Source organism: Cavia porcellus, unplaced genomic scaffold (genome assembly GCF_034190915.1).
Source record: "Cavia porcellus strain 051 isolate PalLab524CR breed Dunkin Hartley unplaced genomic scaffold, mCavPor4.1 scaffold_24, whole genome shotgun sequence".
Lineage (NCBI taxonomy): Eukaryota > Metazoa > Chordata > Mammalia > Rodentia > Caviidae > Cavia > Cavia porcellus.
Window position 1 is genome coordinate 5,367,768 of NW_026947507.1, and position 21,325 is coordinate 5,389,092.

At 38.8% G+C, this 21,325-nt stretch overlaps 1 protein-coding gene and 1 long non-coding RNA gene across 7 annotated transcripts in view; one reads left to right on the forward strand and one right to left on the reverse strand.

The window, feature by feature from the left end:
* Positions 1-4,104: 4,104 nt before the first annotated feature.
* Positions 4,105-5,170, reverse strand: LOC134472651 (uncharacterized). The gene is made up of 2 exons (XR_010042549.1): positions 5,033-5,170; positions 4,105-4,936 (listed from the first exon to the last, which is right to left on the reverse strand). It is a non-coding gene; the product is annotated as an uncharacterized LOC134472651 (long non-coding RNA).
* Tusc3 (tumor suppressor candidate 3) overlaps positions 5,135-21,325 on the forward strand; it is a 182,977-nt gene continuing 166,786 nt past the window's right edge. For all 6 annotated transcript variants that reach the window (XM_063234592.1, XM_063234593.1, XM_063234594.1 and 3 more), the window contains exon 1: positions 5,135-5,444. In XM_063234592.1, coding sequence (XP_063090662.1) covers positions 5,307-5,444 — 138 coding nt within the window. In that variant the 5' untranslated portion in view covers positions 5,135-5,306. The remainder of the gene's footprint in view (positions 5,445-21,325) is intronic.

The following is a 21,325-nucleotide window of genomic DNA, read 5'->3' on the forward strand; positions in this document are numbered from 1 at the left end:
TATTCCCTTGTGTTTATACAGGCTGATCCAGACACTGAGGTCTCAGCAGCTTACACCTGTTATCACTAGAACACCCCTTCCTTTCTTATTCACCAATTTCTCAGACAACCCTGGTCAAGACTGACAGATAAATTTTGTCTTCTCACTTTGTTTATACTTTTTCAGGATACATAAAAGCCTTTCACACAACCAGGGAGACTGCTGATATACTTACTAAAGTCCTGTTATAGCAAATCATTCCAAGGACTACAACCAGGTTACAGCAACCCATACCTGATATTCTTGGCAACCTCAACAGTGATCAAAGTTGCTAGACTGCCATCCTGGTTTCACATCACTCAGGCTAAGTGGTGCCCTTCCAGCCCTAGATCTAACCATCCTTTTGCCTACTCATCTCTGCCTTACCAAGGCCTCACAGCCACGACTCTCAGGCTGTCATGTTTTGCTATACAATTTGGTTTCTAATTTCTTATTCTTTTTACAGCAGAACTCTTAACTATTTCCTACAGACTCCAACATCATGCATACCAGAGACAAGCCTTACCTGTCTACTCTCTTAACTTTTAACCTTTCAGATGGGGGAGTAATCACCTCTCATAACTTCACTCCTCCTAACCTCACTCTTATGTTTCAAAATTCTACCTCACTGTGACAATGATCCTACCTGAACGTGGTCCTGATATAATGACATGTCTAAATCAAAGGCACCTTTCCTTCTACCTCACCTGGGTCCTTAAATATGACAGTGCCATGCCTCCTCATAACATCTTGTCTCTTTGTTTTTCCAGTCTAACATAAGTGCATTCATCAGTGAAGTTGTCCTGGCTAAAACACCTGGCACCAGCTTCTACCTGGGCATCAACCATCATCCCGTTGACTCCCCTAGACTCCAGTACAGTGCTCCCTTCCAGCAGGAAACAATAAAAAAAGAAATCTTTGTCCCTTCTCATAATAATAATCACAAGACGGGATATGAATGAGTTTTGGCCCAGACAGGATACTGTAGCCAGTAAAGCCTCAGGCGGAACCAAGGGGCTCCATCTCACACACCCCTAGGAATTTACCCGTGGCCCTATCTTCCCCACCCCTAGAAATTTGTCCCTGGTGCCAAACTAGTGTCAATGAGATACCTGTGCATCCCTAATGCCCCCCAGGCACCACCCCCAACCTAAGCTACATGTATGCCCCCCCCTCCACGTGTTCCACGGAGAGATCGCCTACCCTGGGGGGAGATGCCGCGCCCCAGGGTGTCAGGGGGTCTCTCCCCACATTCTCAAAATAAAGGTCATTTATATTTCATACTTCTTATCTTTTCAGCCACTGCCAGTCCTCACAGTTCTATCATTTTCTTTCTTTTCTTTTTCTCTTTCTTTCTTTCTTTCTTTCTTTCTTTCTTTCTTTCTTTCTTTCTTCTTTCTTTCCTTCTTTTCTGTGCTGGGAATTGAACTCATGACCTCGTGCTTGCCAGAGAAGTGCTTGTGCTGCTGAACTAAACCACCTGGCTTTTTGTCTGGTTCTTGATTGATGTTAAGTGACCTTAAAGATAGCAAGAACTCCAATGGGGTTTTCTCAATCTAAAACTCCAACTTTTTCAGGCCAAACACTTGTTTCATCTGTCTTCTGAATATAATGGACTTACTCCAATGGATGGAATTTACCAGAAACAATTTTGAGTTCTAGTGACTACTGAGGGTGGGGGAATTTAACACTGGCAAATATATAAAGCAGGCACTATTTTAGACAGTGTGATTACAAGTCACTGTCCCATGTAGTTACATACTAATGGCATACTCGGAACAAATGAAAACTAATAGCTCAATGTCAAGCAGAGATAGTACCAATACTATGAAAAGTTACAGTGTTTATAAAAGTAAGGAGTTGATAATTGAGACTGTGCTGTGTTAGAGATTAGGACATGGCAGATTAGGAAACTCACATAAAGGAACGAAGTATATACCATATGAACATCTACCTAGGTAACAAGAGTTACAACAAAGGGTACAAAGACTACAGACAGCATATGCATGACATAGTTAGGGAAAACAATTTTGCCAGCCCGGCTGAAGCACAGTGAGAAATCAGGAAAAAATAGGAAATGAAGTTGGAAAGTTACGCGTGCCATGAACTGTATGGTCCCAAGAGCATGGAAGATTTAGCTTTTTCTACTGAGAACTGAGGAAATACTTTGAACTGATTTGCATAATTTAAAGGATTACTGCTGCTGCTTGCAGTAGAACAGAATGCAGGAAGACAGGATTAAGGAATCTTGGATGTGCTGGAAGAGGGTGATCAGATTATAAAAGAAGGATCAACTAATTGTGATGTGTAATTGTTAAGGGCTTTTTTTTTTTGCACAGTAAAGAGGCCAAAAAAGAAAAAAGTACGTTATAAATGAAGCAAGAGAGGAAAGTACAGCTCCAGAGAATGTTTAGCTCACTGGTTTCCCCTAAATAGAACTCTGGCCAGAAGCAGGGTTTGGGAGTGGGTGTTGATGGCATGTAGGGACTGATTGGAGTTTTCTTCAGGCATGAAGGAAAAAGAAAGAGGAAGCTACATTCATGCCTAAGGGGAAAAGAAGAAGAAAATGTTCATCAGAAAGGAAGCTGTTATTCTTTGTTTTGGCCATGTTAGATCACCATCACAATGTTTAGTAATTTACCTTCTGGCAGAAATCTTTCACTAATGTTTTTCTGATGAATGCTAGAGTTACAAGATGTGAAAGGAAAAACAACTTCCTAGGACACTGTTGAGGTTGGGTATGTTGGAAATAAGCATGGGAAGGCAGTATGCTTCGAGAGCATGAAGAAGGTGGGCACCAGCTCTTTGGCTCTGAATACTGGCATTTCAAGTGGTAGCACAAATATAATTTACAACAGGGAAATTTATATTAGTTTGGGAGAGAAATAAGATAGTGAATTTTAAATCATGCTGAATATAATAATATAAATGTCAGGTTGATATTGTCTCCAAACAGACAAAAGTAAAGTCTTTTCACAAAGGTCAAGGAAAAACCAAGAGGCTTTTCTTTGGGAGCAATAAAGTAAAATAAGCAGAACATTAGACCACAGCTGTTTCCATATCACTGATTCTAACATATGCACACTAGAACCTAACTTTGAAACATTTTTTGTGGTTAAGGAATGAGGTTAAACAACAATCAGGCCTCAGCCCATCATAAACATTCCAAACTCATCACACCATGAAAGGCAAATGTTAGTTACTTAGCAGTCAAGTCATTTTTTTTTTTTTTTTTTTTGTCTTTTTCCTTTTTATCGGTACCAGGGATCGAACTCAGGACTGCCTGCTTGCAAGGCAGGCGCTTATGCCGCTGAACTAAATCCTCAGCCCCTCAAGTCATTTTCTTACTGTGTGTTTATGTTAAGCTTATAGGAGCTGGCTGCTCACACTAGGGGAGCTGAGCTCTCTGAAACTCTTCTGTTCTGAGTGACGCCAGAATTATGAATAGTTCTCTACTCAAAATCTGTTAAATTTAATTCATCTAAAGATTTTCTTTTAATAGGAGTGATACTAATATGATCAAAGGGTCCACATAGTAACTAACTAACTAAATTCACAGCAATCCTCTGCCTCAGTCTCCCAATATTCTTTTTGGTCAGCGTTCTCTCTGGGGCACTAAAGCAACTCAAGAAAGTTTCAAATCAGGGCTTAGCCTAAAGTGTGTAGGCGTGTAAGGAACGGTCTCATTTTTGATATCAATGTAGGACATGGTAACCAGGAATATACTTTTTCTAGAAATAGAGGCCCTATGTTTTAGGTTTGAAACCTAATAAATGTTTATAAAGATAATGTTCATTTAAGTCTTTGTTTCTCCATTTAATCACAATATATCTGGCAAAGCATGCTACTTTGGACCTATTTTGTCTATCTGTTTAAGCCTATAGCTTCATACATTCAAAATATTACTTCAAGACTAGGTCTGTAGTTTTCATCAGATTATCAAAGATGTTGATGGTACAAGTGAAGAAATTTAGGAGAGAAATACAATGAACACTCATGACCTTATAATACAAGAAAAATATAACTCCTGACCTGTTAGATATCAAATGTGCTGAGTTTGTGGTCTTGCAACATCAAGAAATAAAATTGTGAACCAAAGGAAAAAGATGAGCTTTATTGGGAATAAGCAGAAGTACAACTCCTGGATTTCCAAGAGGGGTCCCTATTGGGTGGCCACTGAAGTCCTCTATCAACGGTAATTTACATGGTGAAATTACAATGTGGGTAAACATGGGTGAAAATACAATCAACCTTTAGGACTGTCAGTGTAGTCATAGCACATATCATGGGTATATGGAAAGATCAGTGAAACAATTGGAAAGGGAGAGGTATATGGGTCCAGGTTTTCTGGTCACCCACCTAACTCGGCCCACTTGACCAGGTGGTAGTGACTGGGGTATGATATTAAACTGCTGTTTATCTCTAGGGAGGTATGCAGGCCTGGCTTTCTTTAGATTTTTTTGCCTCCAGCCGTAATTTTGATGTCTCTCTTTTTTTTTTGTATTGACTTCCTCATGGGCCCAATCCCTCTCGGATTGCATATTAATTTCTAACTTAGATGTCTATAATAATATAGCACCTGGCCTATGTAGTGTTCAATAAACAATCTGCCACTATTCTTAAAATACTTGAACAATAGGAGTTGAATTGGATCTATTCATTCTTGCATTCAAAGCAGCTAGAATAGTGCTCTTTATATTGGAGTTCCTTGAAAGGGAGTGAAAGGTCACTTTAGCTGGTGAAGAGACAGCAGCTCAGTTGTGGGGCAGCTTCCTCTCTCCTGGGGCTCCAGCATGGGTCCCAGAGCTTCAGAACGCTGAGGGAGCCAGGGCTGTGCTCCCGAACAAATCTCACAGCCAGTAGAGCCTGAAGGTGGCTGGAGGGGCCAGGTTCTCGCTCTTCTGTCCCCCCTCATCATCTAAAACAATCAGGTCGAAGGCTCAGGTAATTAATTGTGTTGCACTGAAGAGTGCCCACACACCACCTGAACAGAGACAGCTTGCAGCACTCGGACCTGCCTCGGTCGGCCGGCGCTCCGACGCCGCCGCGGGAGCCCGCGCGCCCGGCCACGCCCACTTCCTGCGCGCCCGCCGCCGCTCCAGGTCCGCGCCTGGTAAACCGGATGCGCTGTCAGTTGCCGCCTCCGCGCCCGCCGCCTCCCTCGCGACGCCGCTGCCGCCCCTAGGGCCCCGCCAGGACGCTCCCCGCGGGTGGCTGTGCAGGTGTGGGACGCGTGGGAGCTGGGCTCGCACGGCTACCGCGCGTGGAGGAGGCGCGGCCCCGCGGCGATGGGGACCAGGGGCGCTCCTTCACGCCGGAGACCCGCGGGGCGGCGCCTGCGGTACCTGCCCGCCGGAAGCTTCCCCTTTCTCCTGCTGCTGCTGCTCCTCTGCATCCAGCTCGGGGGAGGACAGAAGAAAAAAGAGGTAGAATGAAGGCGGCCGGCGGTTGGCTTAATACAGTGGTTTTGGAAGGCCCGGGCGGGCCGCGTTGCTAGGCAGCCAGGCCGCGTTGCTAGGCAGCGGCTGGGCGTGGGCGAGGCGGCGCGGGCTTGGGTCTCCCAGCCTTGCGGGTCGGCGTGGTCCTGACAGACCCGGGCACCCGGTTCGCTCCGAGCCGGGCCCCCGCGCGCGTCTGCCCCTGCGCGCCTAGAGCCTTGGCTATGGGCGGAGCCTGGGGCTGGGCTGTCACGAAAAGGGGTGTGGTGGGTGTGCAAATAGCCTTCAGAGCATCTGCAAACCTTTGGGAGCTGTTTGCCTTTTATTGGCTTACTCTGCTCTCCTCCTTACGCGTTTCGGGAGGCTACGGAGCCCACTGCCAATGATTTGTTTACTGATTATATCTTTCAAGACCATATGCTTATTTTTAGGTTACACTGAACTTGTAATTCTGAGAATAGCCTCATATTCTTAGGCAGTTTCTTCTGTGAAGTTTCGATCACCTGATTTCAGTCCTAGTTCACCATTAATATTAGAAATGGTGATATCTGAAGTGATAGAGTTGCTTGTTAATTCATGCATTATTCCCCTGGATAGTTGATACAATAGCTTCAGAAAACAGTTATTTTTAGGCATGTGACAGGTTTCAAACTGTGGACTCTGTTTTATGAGTTAAGATGGATTTTCCTGGTGAAATTTCACAAGTACCTGTGGCTCATAGTCTTGAGTCAGGGTCAGGTCATTATCCAAATTTTCCTAGTTGCTGGGCAGATAAGTAGATGCACATGCAAAGTAATTCTGGTTCTTTTTTCTCTTTACTGTCTATTCAGTGTTCTTTTAGTTTTTGTTTTTCCCTTTAAGTAGGCCATAAAAATGCTTGTAGCTTGTAGTTTATAAAGGACTTATAAGAAGCACTAGTATTAATATTGTGTTTACAAATACTATATAAATTGAAGATATTTTCGCTAAACACTGTTTACCTGGAATTAGATTTTGTAGTTCTTGAGAAAGGAAATCAAGGAATAGACAGATTTTTTTTGTGTGTGTGTTACTAAAGCAGGAAGTGATAAAAATCACCAGAAATTCCATGAAAATTTGAATTTTATTTTTTATGTCCTGGGAAGATCACTGTAACTGTTCTTTCAGTTGAAGTAAAAGCATGTAAAAAAGTATACAGGTGCATAGCATGGTAGCATCTCCGATTGTAAGACAACATTAATATGTGAAAACATTTGATAACAGCATAACGTGATATAATTAAATCTAAATGAAATGGAAATATCTATTTCCACTAATTTTTTTTTTTTTTTTGGTGGTACTGGGGTTCAAGCTAGGGCCCTTGTGGATACTAAATACTTGCTTTACTGTTGAACTAATTTTCCAGTCCTTTTAATTAAAAAAATCCTTTTTTTTGGTCTGCTGAGACAGGGTTTCATTGTGCAATTCAGGCTGGCGTAGAACTCACTTTGTAGCCCAGGCTGTCCTCTAACTCACAGTAATCTTCCTGTCTCAGCCTCCTGAGTGCTACTGGGATTACAGGTGTGTACCACCACACCGGCACCAGCCCTTTTTCAGAATTTTGAATCACAGTCCTACAAAGTTGTGTGGCATCCCTGAAAGTTGCAATTATTTTCTCTCAGCCTCCCAAGCAGCTGGCAAGAGGGGTGTATACTGTCTGCCCAGAGTAAAAGATATTTTGAGAATAAAGGATTAGGTAGAACAGTGTTAAATATTAAACAGGGGCGTCTTCCAAAATTACCTTTGTCTGTTAAACAAGAGACCCAAATAATACAGATACATGGTGATGTTACAGAATACATATATTTACTTAAAGAAAAGATGAGCAAATTAACAACTTAAACAGTTCAAGTTTTGATAGTTTACTCAGTAATGTCTGTGTTCCTGAAATACAGCCCACTTTTACATCTGGTACTCAGTTCACTAACAGATCTCTTTCAGTATTGGAAGAAAAATATATTGCACATGAGAAATGCTTGGTCACCAAGATGGTAATTTTCTAGGGTTGTTCTGGCTGTAGGACCTGATTTGACATCATTGAACCAGTGAGTATAGTAATTGCAATTTCATTACTCATATATGTATCAGAATAGGTAAATTGGCATGAGCAGTTGTGCTTTATCCTGGAGAAGCCATATTGTAGAGTCTGGAACTAAGAACTTTTACAGAAGTAATAATTATGGCACTAATAGTTGCCACCATGGAGCTATTGAGTTGATCCAGTTACAACTCAGCCTTTTCTTTCTTATATGACGCTAGAAAAATCACTTAACCCTCATCAAATTGTCTAGTGCAATGCCTGGAACTCAAATGACTAGTAAGCACAAACTTAATTACTCTCAGACATTTTGATGAGGTTTCTTTGACTGCCTTGCCATATTCTTTTCTTTACTCACAGTGTCTGGGGGTGTTTAAGATCCTGGATGGCTGTTAGCCTGGTTCCCTGGACTAGGATCTGTGGTTTCCCTGCCAACCCATAAGAGTCTGTCTTTTCTTTTTTCTTCTTTCTCCCTTTCCCTTCACTTTTCCTTCCTTCCTTTCCTCTTCCCCTTCCCCTGGAACTTGGAGCTGCCAGCACATTATTAATTGATTCAGACAACAGTGAAGCATTGTTTAAATCTCTGGTGGACTACTTTAATTTCCTAAGGATGTTTAGGAAACACAGTTCTAATAAAGAAGGTTTAAGTAATTAGTTGTGATTTTGAAAAATTTATGTAGTATTTTTTTTCCTTGATTAGTTAATAGTATTGCAGTTTTAAAATGAGAAACTATTAGACAGTTAATAGTAATCTTCATTTCTCTCATATCTTACTTCCAAGGTCTCATATCAATTTCTTGATGTTAGTACATTTTTATGAATCAAATCAACCTTTTGGTGTTTGGAATGTTTCATGGCTTAGGGAATATTGCTTCTGTTTATATGATCTTAAAGAAATTTGATAGCACTTGATTGTTTATTCTAAGCAATCTTTTGTTTAGAAGTATTAACTGTAGCTAAATTTCTTGTGGACCTTTCAGTTATTGGCCATTTTATGAGATATAACCAATATGAATGACTTTATACCTGTCTTTAAAAACCAAATCAGTAGTGTATGTTTTCTGGATACAAATTAGTAAAATCGTTAACAAGTAGAGATAAGAATCCATTTTTAAGTATAGTTCATACCCAAGATAGAAATGGAAAAACACTTGCATTAACACCAGCTTCCCCAGAATCCTTGGCTTCAGAGATCTTGAGATTACAAACTCTTCCCAACAATTTCTGTAACAAGATATGATTGACAAAACACTACACGAGGTTAAGTACCACAGTGATTACTGTTGTCTCCGTTTCTTTGAGATAGGATTATCTGTGGACTATGTATAAGATACTGTGTCAAAATAATCTTATTTCTTGGAAAATACTGTATAGCTAATAAAACTACAATTTATCTTTCTATGACTCATCTCTTAAGATGAATAATCTACTCAGCATTAAGAAACAATATAAATACATGGATGATAAAATTGATATTTATAAAGTTGCCTCAAATTTAGTGGCTTAAGATTACACCAGTTTCTTATGTCATATTTTCTTTATGTCAGAAGTATAGCTATATTCTCTGTTCTAGGTCCTAGAATGCTGCAGGTAAAATGTAGTTAGGCCATTTTGTACTCTGCAACACTGGGTCTTCTTCCTAGCTCATTCAGGTTGCTGGCAGAATTCAGTTCCCTATGTATTGAGTCCCCAGTTTATGAACATTCCAGTTGTGAGCTTCCACAGGTATACTGTATAAGACTCACTTTGCCAAATTAAGAATGAATCTGATTTATGAATATTCTCCTTGTCATGTTTTATGTTGGTGGCCCGCCGGCCTCGTACATTTGCATTCTGCATTTGTGATTAGTTCATTGTCTAGCTTGGATTGATGTGTCAGTGCTACACCCATGTACGGGTGGAGCCAGCATACAATGTAAAGGCAGGAAGAAGGTGTGTGTCTCTCTCTTGCGGGTTTCTGCCTTGCTGTTTGCAGCCGCTATCAACTGAGGCCCCACCATGCCGCCCTGCCTTGGAGCCAACTGAGTATAGACTGAAACCTTCAAAAACTGTAAGAAATAAACCTTTCCTTTCCCAACTTTAGGCCTCAGGTGTTTGTCTCAGTGACAAATAAAAAGTAACTAAGACACTCCTTGAATGGAACTCACTCCTAATTGGAACTTACTGTAGTTGTAGGATTGAGTTCTTTGTTTTTTATTGGTTATGTTGCCCTTGGTTGTTTGTAGTCAGCCTCAGATTCAAGTCTCTATATACAGGTCACAATATGGGTATTTGTTTTTTTTTTAGGCTAGGAGGACAGCTTCTCTGATACTTTATTTTCTTTTAAAGCACTCACCTCATTAAGTTCTATAATTCCATGTGGAACATCAGAAAAAATCTGTGGCAAGTTGTAAGCTCCAAAAGGCTGCATAACTCTGCCGCTATGCACTTCCAGTGGATGTAGCTCCCAAGGTTTCTCTCTTAGGACTGCTCTGCTCAGTTCTTGTAGCTTTCTTTAGATGATCTGCATTCCTGGTTTTTCCAAACTTCTGGGATCTCCATTGTACCTTTGGCTTCACCCTCACATCTGGGTACACTGTCCTTCAGGGACACACTGTGTGGGTTCCTAGGCCTTCTTTTGAAATCTAGATAGAAACTTTTTTTTTTTTTTTGTCTTTTTCCTTTTTATCGGTACCGGGGATTGAACTCACGACTGCCTGCTTGCAAGGCAGGCGCTTATGCCGCTGAGCTAAACCCCCAGCCCCTAGATAGAAACTTTTTAAACGTTAGAACTCTTGTATTCTGAACGCACCTAAAACCAGTGCCAAGTAGATGATGCCATCTGCTGCCAGCTGGAGCAGTAGCCAGGCTTTCTTCTCTCTTGGCCCATACAGGTTGAATTCCTGGATGGCTGGGCACTGAGAATGTGATTCTGAGGAACAAATTCTCTATGTCACACCATTCCGGAACATGGTGCTCTGCAGCTTTCTCCTCCAAGCAAAGTCTTTCACTTTTGCAGTTTTGAGGCTGCAAAGGGTAGAAACTTGCTGCTGCTGCATCTTCTCCATCTTCTCCTTCTCCTTCTCCTCTTCCTCCTACTCTTCTTTCTCCTCCCTTTCCTCTTTCTCCTCCTCCTTCTCTTCTTCTTCCTCTCTTTCTCCTTTTTCCTCCTCCTCCTCCTTGTTCTTCTCCTCCATCTCTTTTCTTTGTATTCATCTTCTTTGTCATCATCGTTGTCTTCTGCTCCTTCTACTTTATCTTCTTCTTTGTTGTCATCGTCATCATCATCGTCTTCTTTTTTGTCTTCTTCTTCCTCTTCTTCATACCAGGGATTGAACAAACTTATGCGTACCAGGCCAGTGTTTGAGCCACTGAGCCAAATCCCCAGCCCTCTCCCTGCTGCTTGTGATACCATCTGTTCTATTTTCCTGTTCCTTCTCAGCAAGTCAATTCTCAGCTCTGTCTTTGCAGTCCACAGTTTCACTGGAAGTTTTTTCCTGCACAAACTCACAATGTTTTACATCATTTTGCTGGGTTCTTTGCTCTTGTTTCACAACATGAATGTGGCCCAAAACCTCCAACAATAGCCATGCCACAGCCTCAACGTTTGACTGCCTTGAAATTTCATCTCCTGGATTAATTAATCCATTGCCCTTAATCTTAGTCTCAGGCAGAGTTTCTGGACATGAGCAAAATGCAGAAAAACTTTCTGCTAAACTGTTAACATACATTATCTGAACTCTCAACAACCAATGCAGTCGTCGTCCTCAGCAAAATTCTCCCAAACCTGGTCTTGCCTGGCAGGATTTCTATCAGCCTTCTGGTCTTCTGAACTCTGACCAAAGTCTCAAACAGAAAGGCCTAAGATGTTCCGGCTCTCCTGCTTCAGGCAACACTCTGAGCCTTTCCAAACTCTTTCCATAGGCCATTCCCAAAGGCTCTTGAACCCCATGGTCAGGTATAGTCGGAGCAATAACCCCAATTCTCTGCTACCAAATTCTGGTTGGTTATTATTATTATTATTATTATTATTATTATTATTTTTCTTGGTGCTGAGACAAAATACCTGACATCCAAAGGTTTGAAAAGAAAGGTTTGTTTAGTGCATAGTTTGTGGAGGTTTCAGTCTGTAATCAGCTGGCTCTAAGACAGGATGGCCTGGCAGAGGGACAGCAGTTCTTGGCAGTTGCAGATACCAAAAGCAACAAGAGCATAAAAGAGAAGAACACCAATTATTTCTGTCTCTTACAGTGTATGTAGATTAGCCACCCTAGGGTGAGTTTAGCACTCACATCCATAGTGCCAGCATTGGACCATGAATCATAAATTCTAGAAGCCTGCCCCCATGACTTCGTGAGCCTTTGGGGGGACATCCAGACGCACACTTTTAGGGCAGGGAATTATATAAAAGTGTGAGTCACTAAGGATTATTTTATAAGAATTCATGTATCAGGGTTCCATCAGAAAAGTAAGACCACAAGATCGGTGTGCCCGTCTGTCTCTTGGTATCTGGATTTGGACGGAATACAATGGTTGAAACTGGTTAGGAAGTTTGTAAATGCTGTTTACATGTGTTAGTGATGCAATGTGGTCTAGGCCATCTTCGTTTGTGATCTCAAGCATGGACTCTACTATCTCAAGCATGGACTCGACTAGCATGGAAAAAATTGACTCACCTGGCTTACTCATGAGTGGGTTGCAGATCCATTCCCTCCTAGTTTGGGTTCTGTTATTGCTGGAAAGTACAGAAATGTTGAAACTCTGTTGAAACCTGAGTAGGTAGTTAAGGATCAGTTGAGAGAAAGGGCCCTAGATTTATCTCCTTGAGAATTTCTGCTACTATTTGAAACATGTCAACAATCCCAACATTCATTTGTCACCCTCATAACTCCAGTTTGCTTTGAATATAGATGCCTAGTCTGCCGTTTGGAACACAGATGTCATTCTCCTCTGACAGGAGTTTGTTGAAGAGAGTAAGTGAGTTTTGCAGCCCATTCTTTTGCACTGAAATGTCTGCCATGGTGACCATTTTTCTAAAAGAAATCTCAGGAGTGGTTCTTGTAACTCAAAAAAACTGGTCAGAAATTTACTTTAGAAACCCATCACACTTCTGTGTATAATAGAAGGTGTGTGTGTTCTGGCTCTATCTCACGGAGGAATAGATGTGAGTTATGGACATAAACTTTAATATGGCTGATAATTTTTACTGCGTCCTGTAAAGCATTGTTAAGTTCAGGTAACATTTTTCTGTACCATGGCCTTTTCTAGGCATCTGGGAAGAAAAGACAGCTCAGAGATGGGCAAGAATAAAAATAAACTAGAACAAATGACGATGGACTGAAACTATTCTTCTGAGTAAGTTAGTTAACTAATTGTTAACTGACGTGGGAATGCCCAGCTGATTTGAGTCAGCATCGTTGCTGAATGAGCTAAAGGAGATGGGTGGTTTGTGCTGATTTCCCTAGAAGTTTGGCTGTTCTCTTCAGCAGAGCTCTAGTCTTTGCTTTCTTCTTGAGCACTGTCTCCAGGCTTTTGGCACAGACACTCCAGCTTCCAGCATTGGCCTCTGGGCCTTTCTGGCGCAGATCCCTCGGGCTCCTGAGGATTTGCACAGGACCTTACTGTGAGCGCCAAGCCCTCCATTGGGTCCTTTGGGTCTTCAGTGAGCAGACACATGGCTTTCATTTTCTACATCTCTCTCTAGTAAGCAGTGACTAATACACCTTCAGTGATTTTAAGCCTGCAGTTCTTGAAGTACTTAATACTAAGAAAATAGCTATTCACCAACTAAGCAGTTGCAATTGATAAGGTTTTACACATCTCATTTATAGTATGATACCCATTAAACTAGTTCAGAAGTCTGAGAGAATAGATATTTTCTATTTCTCAGGGGACATAAATAATTAAAATTTTAAATTAAAATTAATATATTTTCATTGTGTTTGAACCTATTGTTTGATGGGACATACTTTTCTAAACTGGGTGAGGTGGCGCACAGTTGTAATCTAAGTACTCTGACCAGTGTGGGCAGAGAAGCAGTTTAGCAAGACCCTGTGTCAACATTTAAAAAAAAAAATTAAAAAGTGTTGGGAATGTAGCTCATTAAAAAGGCCTGAGTTCAATCCCTAGTACTGCAAAACAAACAGCAACAACAAAAGACTTACATATTAGAAACTTTATAGAAATGTTCCTGTATTAATTCTTACTCCATTGTAGGAAAACTATTATTTTTCTGTCAGACTTACTTGCAGCTTTTCAGTATAAAAGTACTTTAGATATCAAGTCCCAAGTGTGTTTTCATTTTTATGACTTACCTCACGGAAACTTCATGACAAATGGATGCTTCGGATGCTGCATTTCTAAATTGACCTTATTTATGTAATAGAGAATATTAGAATGAGTCCTAAATTGGAGTAGGCATATTGTTTCTAATAGTTCATAAAATGTTGTAACAGTTCCACCTTTGCTAAAATGAAAGGAAATGAGTGATTTCTTATTCAACTGCCAACAGACTGGTATTACAAAATACCTGACTTATAGAATCCGCTTTGCACTTTTTTTTTTTTTGTATTAGGGATTGAACTCATGCTCTCGAACTTGCTAGGCAGGTGCTTACACCATTGAGCTAAATCCCTGGCCCTGTACATTTTTATTACTGAGTTTGAATAGTGTGAAATTTAAAGATAATGGTTTTAACTGAAGCTGAGATACTGTCTTGTGAAACATACACATCTTCTTAATGTCCACTTCTATTTGTGCTCATACAGTGATTACTTTCATATACTTGTCAGCTTTTCAAGAGGTACTTCTCAAGAAGTTTTCCTGCTGTGGCTTTCATCTTTAACTGGATTTTATTTATTTATTTATTTTTTTGATGGTGTGTCATAGGTATTTACCATGATCATTGTTTTTTTTTTTTTCTTGCTAGCCTCAAGCTAGCTGACATTTCCCAGACCCTCTTGTTTTTGGATATGGCCATGTGGCAGAGTTCTAGGCAGGGACTTTGTGAGCCATGTGGGTGTGGGTCATTTTCATTGTGGCTCATGGAAATTCCCTTTGTATGCGCAACTGTCCCCTATTACCATTCTGTAAGAGCTCATTTGCATGATAGCACAACCATCTCTGTTCTGTTTCAGCTTTACAAGCTGAAACTTGAAAAGTAGAAGGGAAGAACAAAAGCCACTGGTCTTCACAACTATTGACAGTAAATTTATGGCTAGGTATAAGGTACCACCCTCTAGCATTATTTTAAAATGTTCAGGATGACAGTTGTGTTAATACCCTATTCTTAATGTAACAAAAGATCATACATTTTGTGACTTAAAAACAACAAAATTAATTGTATTTGAGTTTATAAGATGAGATGTTCAAAAATCACAACTGGGCTGAAACTGAGGTGTTAGGCTGGTTACCTCTGGAACTTCTGAAGGATGAATCTATTTTCTTGTTAAGAGAGATGGTTTGTTGAGAGTTAAATACTAAAATATTGTCTCTTTTTGTGTATTTAAACAAGCTTGACCTTAGAATAGTATTTTTGTTGTGTTTATGTCAATGGTAGTGGCTTACAAGGAAAACAGACTCCTACAATATTGGTGTCCATCATTAATAACATCATTAATAACTAATCTGACTTAATGTATGCATTTTTAGTGTCTTCTCTAGACTGCATTGTCAGAATATGACAGTGTTCACATGTTTAGGGCTGTATGTTCATACAATATATTTCCTTGCAATGTGTAGGTTAAAGCATGGAGTTCAGTATCTATTCTTTGATAGTACATCCTTGTCTCTTGTAGGATCCAGCAACTTATTTCCTGTATATTTTTGCCATCAGTTTTAAAATAGTGTTCCTGGGGCTCCAAGTTAAGGAGTATAGCTACTAGCAAAATGCTTCTTTAGTCGTCACAGGATTCTTTTTTTTTTTTTTGTCTTTTTTCATTTTTATTGGTACCGGGACAGGATTCTTTTGAATGGGTGGTATTGCCCAGCAATTTGTGTCCCAGGATAAATGGCTGATACAGTAAAGATGAGGCCTCAAACATCTATCATCTAGCTCTGAGTTCATTACTTTTCTCATCATATGTATCGCAGAATAGTTATATGTAATATAACTTTTACAGCACATACACTCTTTGAAAGCTGAAACATTAGTCATGTTTTGTCTTTTGCCTTTGAGTTGTATTCCTTTGGCCTTCCCATAGTACCGAAATAATCACCTGCAGGGGCTTCTATTTAATGTGCTTTGGGCTAAGATAATAGTATGGCAAACAGAATACGTAGTAAAAGTTTTAGTCATATGTCTTGTTTAAATTCTTGGTTCTGAGATCTTGTTTAAGCCATCATATTTTTCTGGTCTCCATACTTTTATCACTTAATAACTCCTGGTTGATATGAGAGATCAAAGATGGCTCTAATCCTGCACATACTGGCTTTTTTTTTTTTTTGTAATCCTGCACATCTTGTTACTGTTTTCAATGAAAGAGCTAAAAAGTACTTCAGGACAGTAGATACTTTATTTTAAATACTATTCCACTTTTAAGAAAGCACTAAAATTAAAAGTTTTTTTTTTTAATTAAAAAAGTTATGCTTAACTTACTATTTCTTTGATTAGCCATGAAGCATTTATCATTTTGGTTTAATCATAGCAATTTTTAAATTACTATGTCAAATATTAGTTTAAGTTTCCTTATATTATTTGTCCTCATATATTTCATGCAAACTAGCAGATTAGGTATTTAAGTACTTGCCCAAAGTTAGGTATTTAAGTACTTACTTAGTATTTAAAGTTCTAGCAAGTATTTCTCCAATCTACAAGATCCCCCCCAAACAGTACTTGGAAATAGGGCAGGTTCTGAATCTAGCTTAAGTGATAAATAGTATTTCATAGTAAAAACTTTAAAAAGGCTTTGGAGTTTTCTTTACAGAATTGTCAAAATTATGAAAATTTGTTTAATTGCTCATAGTCTTAAAATTTAGCGCTTAATTATAAGTAGTCATGATGTATTGGAATGAACAAAGAGTGAAATTCAGTGCTGATAGTTTTTGATTTGGTTTTTCTCAAAATTATGTGATAGTATTACAGGACAATTTCAGTTATGTTTGACTTTTGGAACATGATGCTAAAAGTCATTTCAGCAGAAATATTTTGGTATTATCAGTTTTCTCAAAGACGTCTTTCAAATCTTCGTTATTCATATTTTTGAAGTACTTCTCTTCATCATACTTGTTGACTTTGTCTTTTCATATGCTAATTTTAATTCTGACAGATCCTAATTTATCAATAGCTTTGCATATGATTTGAGCAGTTCTATTGTAAAGCTTTTAAAAAATCTATTTTTTGAAATCCTCTGCTCTGCCCTTGCAGTCAAGTATGACAGTGACTAAAAAAAGCACTGTGGCATGATGGGTTGGGATAGATTCTAGAGGGAAATGAGAATGAAGTCTGCAGAGGTACTGTAACACTTTTGTAAGTGAATATAATTTAAATAGCTTATGGGTCTCTATGCAACTCCACATTTTTGTATGTGTATGACATATTGGATACTTCAATGAAAAATTTTCTGTGATGTATTCAAGACCAGAAACCACTAACACATTGCTTCATGTCTTGTTGGTGTTAGCTTGCTGGTAATGAAGAATATATTAACTGTGGTATAATTTCAATTATTGGTTACCTCTATAGAGACTCATTTCTCTTTCCTTCATTTTTTTCTTCATCTTAATAACTGTCTCCTTCATGGTTGTACAGATAAAGCTATTACTAGGCTAGTGTAGAAATATTCGTCATCTCTCTTTGTCTCTTGTCATAATAATTTGCAGAAGGTTAGTAGCAACTTGAGCTATTTCCTGGGAATTTTCTAAATGGGACTAGTGCAGAAATTGCCTTGCTAATTGGTATATGACATTAGAAGGACATGTTTTTAGGTTTATCACTTTTGATATGGAAAACTGTGTATATGTAGAAGCTAAGCAGAAACAACCACCACAGAAAGATGTATTCACTTACTCAATAAATATTGAAGTACTAACTGGGTCCCAGTCTTTCTTTTGAGTTTCCTCAATATGGAAACGAAGCATACAAAAAATGGTTGCAGTCAAAGAGCTTCTCTAGCTCGAGGGGGTACCTACACCACCAGTTAAGTTCTTGGATCTCATCATCCCTGAAATCATGTTTATTTTTTATCCTTCCTTCTTATATGAATTTGTAGTATCCCTTTTCTCAAACTAGATTGAACTAGTTTTATGTCAGTTTGTAATTCCATGCCTTGTGTGTTTGATATACATGCAAGAATATATATTTTTAATTTGTTTCCACTTTCATTAAGAATATAATCTAGAGAGCTGGGGATGTAGTTCAGTTGCACAGTACCTGCCTGGCAAGTACAGTGTCCTGAGTTTGATCCTTGGTACTATATATATATATATATATATATTCTAGAAAAATCTAGAAATTATATGAATTTTGATTGGTGATTTTGAATAATATCTTCTTATATTTTCCTGTTTTTTCAGTGTTTGGATTACTTTATCCTTTATTTTTTTAACTTGACCAAATTTAGAGACCCTCGGAGCAGTTTTGTATCATGGGGGTGCTCTGCTCAACAGTAGATCAGTCCACCGATGCTGAATGTGGTGTTGGGGGTGGGGATGGAGGAGGCTCGTCATTGAGGGTATTATGGCATAAAAAAGATTTACCCACAGGACACCAAGTTTTGGAAACAAGTGAAGTTTAATTCAAAATGCAGTGGTGAGTTAGCTTGCCTTTAAAACTGCTGGCTACTTGCTGCTGACTGGCCGTGATTCGTTTGTCCACTTCTGTTAAAAGTTGCTGTATGAGTTCACAAGTTCAGGGGTTTTCCTTGTATATCACCTTTTTGCAGCCCTGTCATTGCTTTGGAATGTCACAAGGCCTTCTTACACATCTGGTTAATTGACAAACAGAATGTGGGCACCAGGCAGTTTGGTACCTTGAGATAAATCCATCAGTTTCCCTTTCCATAATTTTTCTGACTAATTAAGGGAGAGGAGGAGGCTTTTTGGGGATTTGGCCAAAGGTCACTTGCTGTTTGTCATCTGACTGCCAGCTAGGTATCTAAACTATAATTTATAGGTCATAAAATAAGTGAAGTTTTCAAGGCTGGGTTTGGGGAATTTCAAAAGGAAAAGACAGAGAAAAGAAAGCAATAGTGGGGGTTATGGATGCTCTCACAAGGATCTGCCTTTGGAAGGTAGCCATGAACCCAGTGGCTGCCCTCCACCGTGACCTTATACCTGCTTTGGAGCTGGAGGATTGTGGAATTAACCCTTTGAATTTATGAGTCTATAAAGTTCTCCCTAAATTTCGGATGTTGGTTATATTGTTCCAATGATTGGAAAGCTAAGGAGTACACCATTATACTCCATCTCAGGGTTTAACTTCATGGTTTTCTGCATGACTTCTTCATGGTACTTTGGCTAACTACTTTTTTAGTCTTTCAAGAAGATGTAACTGTGTATTTAGTAATTGATACCAAGTAAACTTGGTTTAGATCACATAGTTTCAGAAATCATTATTGTGTGTGATTACTTGTGTATTGAATGAGAATATTTTAAGAATTATAAAAATTTAATGATTAGTTTTTATTATAATGATAATATTTGATTAAAATATGTGAAACCAATTTGTGTTTTTGCATTATATTGTTGAAATACCTTTGTAATGCTTCTATATTTGGTGCAGCAAGTATTGTAAGATAGATGAGCAACTTAATTCTTTTAGTCATTCGTCGGTTGCGGTGTTCTACCTCCATTCATACAGTTTTCTTGGTACCTGATGGTAAATATATGGGTCATTTATTATTATGGAAAATATATGTCCCTTCCACTTAAGGTAACTGAAGTGAGAACCAAAGGAAATATCCTTATGTATTTGAGATGACAGATTATAACAATGATAATGAAGCTATTTTATGTACACGTGGTTTATTTAATTTATTTCAGAATATCCATGTAATTATCCTGACATCTGGACCAGAGGACAGATAATAGCTTATGGCCAGAAGGAACCAAGTATTTAGAAGGAGCAAGGCTGTATAATTTATAATCCAAAGACACTTAGGAGTGAAAGAAGATGAAATTAGTAATTGTGGTGAGATAACAGAAGTGAACTGGGGCTGTTCCTGAGCTAATTGGGACATCTGCTCACTACAGGTAGTGGTAAATAGAGGGCTCAAAGATGGATATACCTTATCTAATAGTACATTTTTTTGTTTACTAATGAGAATAATTTTGTGGCAGTCTCAATTGTAAATTGCTCTCCATATATTGTGTTATACTTGCACACGGTTTTTCATTCAACACTAATGGTTTCGTATGGTACTTTAGTGCTGCTTATTGCTGCAGTTTTTAAATTCATTTTTAAAAATTTTACCATACTGTTTACCTTTTCCTTAACAGTTCATTTTCTTGACAAATCAAGAGGTCTTCCTTTATTTACATATTTATGAATAATGAATTTTGGATTGTATGTAGAAACATTGGTGGAAAAATGTGCTTAGAAAGAGCCTCCAGATTTAAGAAAAGTACACACATTACTGCCACTCGTGTACTATTTATAGCTTACCCATAACATTGTAAATTCTTGGTTACTTTATGGGAATAGTGAAACTTATTTTACATATTCATATACTTTGTAAGATATTTTCACTGAATTCGTTATTACACACCTCAACCTTTTTCTAGTGTTAAAGCAATATTGTCTTATATGTAGATACATGAAGAAACATAGCTAACTGAATGTTGGCTGATTTTTTTCCTAGTGATGTTTGATGGAAATTGGTTGAAAGATCATATTTTTTCACTTGAATATGCTGCAGATGTATTTGTAGCATATGAAACTATGTAAAAAAATAAAGATCTAAGTGTATGTAATTTTTTTCTTCTGTGTTTATCTAAAGAGCTTGGAAGAAGAAATTTTGGAAATGATTTAATTAAATCAGGCAAGTATTATTTACATATTGCTGTTATATTCTAGCATGATTATCCTGGTGATAATTTTTTTAAAGGCCTATCATATGCCATGTTTTAAATCTTTTGCATGTGCATTATCTCAGTTAACTACCATGACTAATATTTTTGTTTTATAGATGATGTTAATAAATGAAAGCATTTCATTAGGATAATTTAACCCCCCCCATCATGTAGTGTTTTAGTCATTGCTGCAACAAAATCCCCATCACCCACAGTTAAAAGTGGAAAGGCTTCTATTTTAGCTCAGTTTGTAGAAGCTTCAGTCTGTAGTTGGTTAACTCCAAGGCAGAACAGCACAGCAGAGGAGCATGGCAGAGGAGTCTTATTTATGGCATTGCAGTAGGAAATGGCTACTCTCAAGAGTAGAGGAAGGATATCCATCCATTCATTCATCCATTTGTTTGTCAGTCCGTCCGTCTGTCTGTGTGTCTGTCCATCTCTGTATCCTTCCAGGCCATGTGACAGTGACCTGCTTCTTCCCACCAGGCTTCACCTCCCAACATCATAGCCAGCTATAAACCTATCAGCCAAACAAGCCATTATCACACACGGTTGATCCACTCACCTCCCAAAAGCTCCACCTATGAGCCATGAGGCTTTGGGTGGACATCTAGATATAAATTGTAACAGTTAGCAACTATGCCAGTATTCAAGTGCTGAATTGATTTTAAACATTTCTTCAGAATTAACGTCTCTCTGTTCTTCTCTACTGAAGGGATAAGAGAGTGAATTTGTTACCTCTGGGAATCCAGAGGTGCACCATGAAGCCAGTGGACCAAAATTACTTTATGATCTTATATTTTGCATTGAAGTTTCACAGACTTTG